Consider the following 6,475-nt stretch of genomic DNA (forward strand, 5'->3'; position numbering starts at 1 on the left):
CTGTGGCTGGTGTCCACATCCTTTCTCTTCTCATGGTCTTGCCCCTCCCCTCACCCTTGGGGAGCTGCACCTTTGAGCCTGCCCCATTTGCCCTGCAGCCGTCGGTCGGCCAGGTGGCCCGCGTGGACATCAGCAGCAAGGTGGAGGTGGTGTGGGCTGATAACTCAAAGACCATCATCCTGCCCCAGGTGAGCCCCTGCAGAGCCCACCACGCGGCTCCAGACCGTGGCAGCCGGGCCGGGAGCTCAGATCTTCCGGGCCAGGGAGTCTGCTTTTGGGGAGTAAGGTCTCAGGGAAAGAAAAGGCAGTATTACACCCAGAGCCCTGGGGTGAGAGAGTCGGGAAAGCAGAGAGGCAGCCTACAGCTGGATTGCCAGTCGTGTGTAGATTTTCACAGACCTCCCAGATCTGCCTGGATCCCCATCTCACTGTGCTAAGAAAACACAGGTTGCTTCCTTTAAGAAATAGAGCCTTCGCACCAACACTTCTAGGAAAACTTGCACAGATCAGGGAGAGAAAGCAGATGGGTTCTGAGCAGCAGGGCTGTTTTTGACGCTGTTTCTTCGCTCCCTTGTTTGAGCTGATGCTCACACCCCAGCTCCCCTCCCCTGGCACCGACATGGGATGGGGGAGGGGTGGCTCACCCCTCGTCCAGGAGGCCATTCCAGGGACGGGAACAGGGTGTGACACGACCCAGCTGACCAAGTGCACTCAGTGGCGAGGAGGCTGGAACAGGCCTTGGCTGGGCCTTGGGCCCATGGGTGGGGCTGGGGCAGCGGAGGTGCCTCTCAGGGGCCTAGGGACCACCAAGCACAGAGGCCCAACTGCGGAGGCCAGAGCAGGAAAGGGAGGAAGGGTGGCGTGGCTGCCGAGGCCTCAGGGCGCCCAGTCACCATCAGCTCTGAGGGTTGGGGTCCGGGCAGAGCGCCCCTGAACGGCCCGCGCCCCGTCTCCCCCCACCAGCACCTGTACAACATCGAGTCTGAGATCGAGGAGTCGGACTATGACTCGGTAGAAGGCAGCACCAGTGGGGCGTCCTCGGACGAGTGGGAGGATGACAGTGACAGCTGGGAGACGGACAATGGGCTGGTGGAGGACGAGCACCCCAAGATAGAGGAGCCCCCCATCCCGGCCGCCGAGCCGCCAGCGGCCCCCGAGGAGGACAAGGGAGTGCTGATCAGCGAGGAGGCCGCCACGGCCGCCATCCAGGGAGCCGTGGCCATGGCCAGCCCTGTGGCTGGGCTGATGGAGAAGGCTGGCAAGGATGGGCCCCCGAAGAGCTTCCGGGAGTTGAAAGAGGCCATCAAGATCCTGGAGAGCCTCAAGAACATGACCGTGGAGCAGCTTCTGACAGGCTCGCCCACCTCCCCCACGGCGGAGCCAGAGAAGCCGACTCGGGAGAAGAAGTTTCTGGACGACATCAAGAAGCTGCAGGAGAACCTCAAGAAGACCCTGGACAACGTGGCCATCGCAGAGGAGGAGAAGATGGAGGCGGTGCCAGACACGGAGCGCAAGGAGGACAAGCCCGAGGGGCAGTCGCCTGTGAAGGCCGAGTGGCCCAGCGAGACCCCGGTGCTCTGCCAGCAGTGCGGCGGCAAGCCCGGGGTCACCTTCACCAGCGCCAAGGGCGAGGTCTTCTCGGTGCTGGAGTTCGCGCCCTGTGAGTTTGCCCCGTGTGCGTTCCAGATCTGGAGGCCAGGTGGCTGGCCCCCGGCTGCCGCCCAGGGCGGGGGAGCCGTTTCCCTGGCCTGGGCACCAGTCCCCATGCCAGGAGAGGAGGGCAGGGAGCATGTGGGTTCATCCACCTGTCGGGGGAGCGCTCCCAGCGGCCGCCGCACCTCCAGGTGGACTTCCCAGGCCTTGCCCTGAGGAGCTGACCACTCTCTTTCCCCCTCTAGCAAATCACTCTTTTAAGAAAATTGAGTTCCAGCCTCCAGAAGCCAAGAAGTTCTTCAGCACGGTGCGGAAGGAGATGGCCCTGCTGGCTACCTCGCTGCCCGACGGCATCATGGTCAAGACCTTCGAGGATAGAATGGCAAGTAGCCTGGTGCGGGCCGGGCCGCGGAGGCGCCTCTCAGGGGCCTAGGGGCCACCTGGTGCGGGTGCGGCTGTGCTGTGTGGGCGCCTGGTGCCTGAGAGGCTGCAGCCTCAGCCCCTGGACCTGCAGGCCTGAGGGACTCCTGAGAGGGCAGGGCAGGCTCCGCCAGGGGAGCCACATGGCTGGCAAGAGTCCCATGCGTGTGTCCAGACCAGATGGTCGTCCTTTTAAAAGTTAGTTTAAGATTATAATGATTACCTGACTCTTCTCTCGTATTTTGAAAAATTAGAACATTTTAGAAAAAGTCATAGTTGCCTTTGACCAATCCTCACCCTGCCACCAGCGGCCATGACCTTAGTAGGAGTTTTATGGGTCTCCTTCCAGATGATCTTCTTATATGTTTACATGTTCGTGCATCGCCATAAACCAGACTATCTTGTAGGATTTGTTCTACATGAATAGCACATCATCATACACATCATCTATAACTTGTTTTTTTTCAGTCAACAGGGTAATTTTTGAGACCTACCCATGTTGATTCACACTGATGTAGGTCATTGCTTTTTAGCTACAGGACAGTATAGCCTCCCGTGGCCACGTCTCACTCCATTTGCCACTTCTCTGTTTGTGACCTGGGCCCCGTGTTTTGAGTCATGCTGGTGGAGGCGTGTGAGCGCTTCCTTGTTTGTTCCAGGAATGAGCGAGCGTGGTCCATCTGCCACCTTATTTGTTCAGCAGACCTTCACTGGGCCTTGCTGTGTGCCAGGCACCATGCGAGACACTGAATTTGGGTCCGAGTGAGGCCTCAGCTCCAGCCCAGGCCTGGAGGAAGGGGCCAAAGGAAAGGGACCACAAAGAGAGGCACTGTTGAAATGGGCCTGCAGGCGGCCAGAAACCCCAGGGCAGGGCCAGGAGCGCGTGCATGGTCAGGGCTGCTCGAGGTTCTTGATGATGCTTTTAGTTTTCCTTGGGTTTTAGTAAAATTCCTTTTGAAAATTCCAGCCCATCTCAGCTCTGCTGACGGAAGAACTCTTTGGTTCGCTTTCTACCCAAACCTCACTCAGAGGGAAAGGGAAATCGTGTGTTATCTTGAGGCCCACAGCGTGGCTCCAGTCCCAAGTGCACGAGAGGATTCCGTCACTCCAGCTAGTCCTTGGCCCTAGCCGGCTCAGCTCGTTGCTCACCCGGCACGTGGCCCTGGCGATGGTGTCCCCCGCACCCCGACAGTCAGTGTGGATCTCTGGTGTCTGTGGAGAGTCTCCTTGATGACTTACAGCCTGAAGTTTCTAGTGGTCTCCCAGCATTTTCCCCGACTTCAATTCCTCTCATCCTTCTAGTTCCCTAAAAGCAAGTGCAGCCTTGCCATCCTGGAATGTTCTTTCGTCTTCTGATGGGTTGTAATCGTTGCTTGCTTCACTGGGGGTGGGGGGCTGTTTTGAGGAATGCAACTTACAAGTAATGATTTATAAGGAAAAAACCTGGTAGGATAAAAACCGGCTTGGAAAATTCTTTTTGTGCCAGGAGTTAAAAGATGCCAAGCAGGTCTGCACAGAGGTGTTTGCGTTTAGCTTCTCTGTTGCTGGCAGTGTCTGGAGTCCCAGGGGGCTCCTCCTGCTCCTGCTGGAGCCGCACAGCGCCCTGGAAAGGATCACATTCAGGTGCCCCGTGTGGAAGCCCGCCGCCAACCTCAGCCTTCCCTCCCTCCCTCCTCCTCTAGGACCTCTTCTCGGCCCTAATCAGGGGCCCCACTCGCACCCCCTACGAGGACGGCCTCTACCTGTTTGACATCCAGCTCCCCAACATCTACCCAGCCGTGCCCCCCCACTTCTGCTACCTCTCCCAGTGCAGTGGCCGTCTGAACCCCAACCTGTATGACAATGGGAAGGTGTGCGTCAGCCTCCTGGGCACCTGGATTGGAAAGGTGGGTACGGTGCCGGCACCTGGTCAGGATTGGGGGAGGCCAATCTGGGCAGGTGTCTGGGACAGAGTTGATCGATCGCACTGTGTGTGTGTTTTAGGGGACAGAGAGGTGGACGAGCAAATCCAGCCTTCTCCAGGTGCTCATCTCCATCCAAGGTACGGTGGGCGGGGCCGGGGTGGTGACAGGGCTGCCGGAGGGCACAGTGACTCTGGCTTTTGCATCCCCCACCTCCTGTCTGTAGCTCTGGCCTCCTCTCGGGGGTTGAGATCGGGCGGGCCTGATGGGCTTCTCCTCCCGCAGGTCTAATCCTGGTGAATGAACCGTACTACAACGAAGCCGGCTTTGACAGCGACCGCGGCCTACAGGAGGGCTATGAGAACAGTCGCTGCTACAACGAGATGGCACTCATCCGCGTGGTGCAGTCCATGACCCAGCTGGTGCGGCGGCCGCCCGAGGTCTTCGAGCAGGAGATCCGGCAGCACTTCAGTACTGGCGGCTGGCGGCTGGTGAACCGCATCGAGTCCTGGCTGGAAACCCACACTCTGCTGGAGGGGGCCCAAGCGCTGCCCAACGGGCTTCCCAAGGACAGTAGCTCGCCAGAGCCGCCAGCTGTGGCCGAGCTCTCAGACTACGGCCGAGAAGAACCTGAGGACGGAGGGCTGGCCCCTGGAGAGGCCTCCCAGGGCTCAGACTCGGAGGGCGGCGCGCAGGGCCCGGCCTCAGCCAGCAGGGACCGCACAGACCAGACTTCGGAGGCAGCGCCTGACGCCTCAGGGCCACCCAGTGTCAAACCAAAGAAGCGGAGAAAGAGCTACCGGAGCTTCTTACCTGAGAAGAGTGGCTACCCTGACATCGGCTTCCCCCTCTTCCCGCTTTCTAAGGGTTTCATCAAGAGCATCCGGGGGGTCCTGACGCAGTTCCGGGCCGCTCTGATGGAGGCGGGCATGCCTGAGAGCATGGAGGACAAGTAGTCAGCCAGCCCTGGAGGAAGGAGCGTCGCCGCGGGGAGAGGCCAGCTGCTGCCTGCTCACTCCCTCCCCTGGAACCTCCCCTCTTCCCTTTCCTCCTCTGTCCCCAGTGCAAGCCCCGCCCATTGCCCTCTTCTTCCCAAGGTGAGTTTGATGCTGAAGTGCAGGAAGTTTCTTGAGATGCTGCCATTTCTGTTCCCAAGCAATCTTCCAGCAAGCGGGTCCCCGTGGCAAGGAAAATCTGAGCCCTGTTGCTGATTTTCCACTTGTCACCCTAGGCAGGGTGTCCCAGCGCTTCCTCCCTCGCCATCTCCACCTCAGGTCGGAGGTGGGCCTTTCGTGGGGGCTGACGCGGGAGAACTCGGGGCCCAGGTGTGTGCGGACCCGCGGGACCGGACCCGTGGGACGAGTGGACGTGCCTTGCATGAAGTGTGGGTTGCTCCAGCGGTTCCCCGGTCCCCTTTGTCCTCTTCAGTCCCACTGTAGCTTCCTAGTGTCCCAGGCCCTCCTGCTGCCACCACCAACCGCCTCCTCCCTCGTCTCCCAGCACCAACACTCTCCCTTGGGAGTTGTAGCTGCTGTCACAGACTCCTGGCTCTGCTCTGGCCCATTTACACAGGAGAGCCTTCGGGCCTGTTGAACTCGCTCTCTAAGAGAGGTTGGGACCAGGCTGGGTTCAGGGTGACCCCCAGGAGAGGTGGTGGCCCTCACACGCTGACATGGAGTGAGGACCAGGGAGCTCCTGGGAAAGAAACAGCTGTAGGTGCCTTGCTCTTGCTGTCCCATGGGACCGGGGGATGGCAGCTCTGGCTTCAAGGCCTTGCCCATCTGCTCCCCCCGCTCAGCCCCATCCCAGGGCCCCAGGAGGCAGCAGCACAGACAAGGCTAGGGCAAGTGCGAGGGCCTCTCCTGTAGACTGTGCCCCTCCCACTATCAAATGCTAACGCTGGGAGGCGGCATATAGCTCCCTGAACACAGCGAGCCAGCCCTCTCTCCCGGAGGATGAGAGCGAGGCCTGTCAGCCCTTCACTTACAAGCTGCAGGCTCAATGTGGGAGAGAGGCGGCCGGCAGGCTTCTCCCTCGCAGAGACGGGCCCAGAGGTTTACAAGTTTTCTAAGCGTTTGATAATGTGAAGCTCCAGTTGACTAGGACGCTGTTGAGCACATTGCAGCTATGTAATTTTGGTGTATGTATGTAATATTTAAGATTGAAAGAAAATAAATCTCAAAAGCAAAGATATTAACTCTTACTAGAAAAAAAAAAGACAAAATAAGAAGCCAAAGCATGATGCGTCTTGTCCGCCTTACGCTGGCTCCACACCTGAGCTGCTGCAGCCGCGCAGCCGCGCGGGGAAGGGCGGGGCCGGAGTCGGTGTCTTGTTTGAGGGTCACCCGGAGTGACTGCTGGGGCTGTGCTTCCCGGTGCGTTGTTCACGTGGAGATGTGAATGCCTACTGCTTAAGATACCTGTATAAAGTGCTGTGTGATTAAACTTTTTTTTTACTTGCATTTTTTTTTTTTTGTTTGGCTCATTACAATGTACAAAAA

The 6,475-nt window shown here is 58.9% G+C and overlaps 1 protein-coding gene across 3 annotated transcripts in view; it reads left to right on the top strand.

The window, feature by feature from the left end:
• The window catches only part of UBE2O (ubiquitin conjugating enzyme E2 O), a 56,240-nt gene extending 49,804 nt beyond the window's left edge, over positions 1-6,436 (top strand). For all 3 annotated transcript variants that reach the window (XM_061174915.1, XM_061174916.1, XM_061174917.1), the window contains exons 13-18: positions 99-188; positions 964-1,660; positions 1,899-2,035; positions 3,756-3,959; positions 4,057-4,114; positions 4,260-6,436. In XM_061174915.1, the coding sequence (XP_061030898.1) occupies positions 99-188; positions 964-1,660; positions 1,899-2,035; positions 3,756-3,959; positions 4,057-4,114; positions 4,260-4,930 (1,857 nt within the window). In that variant the 3' untranslated portion in view covers positions 4,931-6,436. The remainder of the gene's footprint in view (positions 1-98; positions 189-963; positions 1,661-1,898; positions 2,036-3,755; positions 3,960-4,056; positions 4,115-4,259) is intronic.
• The last annotated feature ends 39 nt before the right edge of the window (positions 6,437-6,475 follow it).

Source organism: Eubalaena glacialis, chromosome 19 (assembly GCF_028564815.1).
Source record: "Eubalaena glacialis isolate mEubGla1 chromosome 19, mEubGla1.1.hap2.+ XY, whole genome shotgun sequence".
NCBI lineage: Eukaryota > Metazoa > Chordata > Mammalia > Artiodactyla > Balaenidae > Eubalaena > Eubalaena glacialis.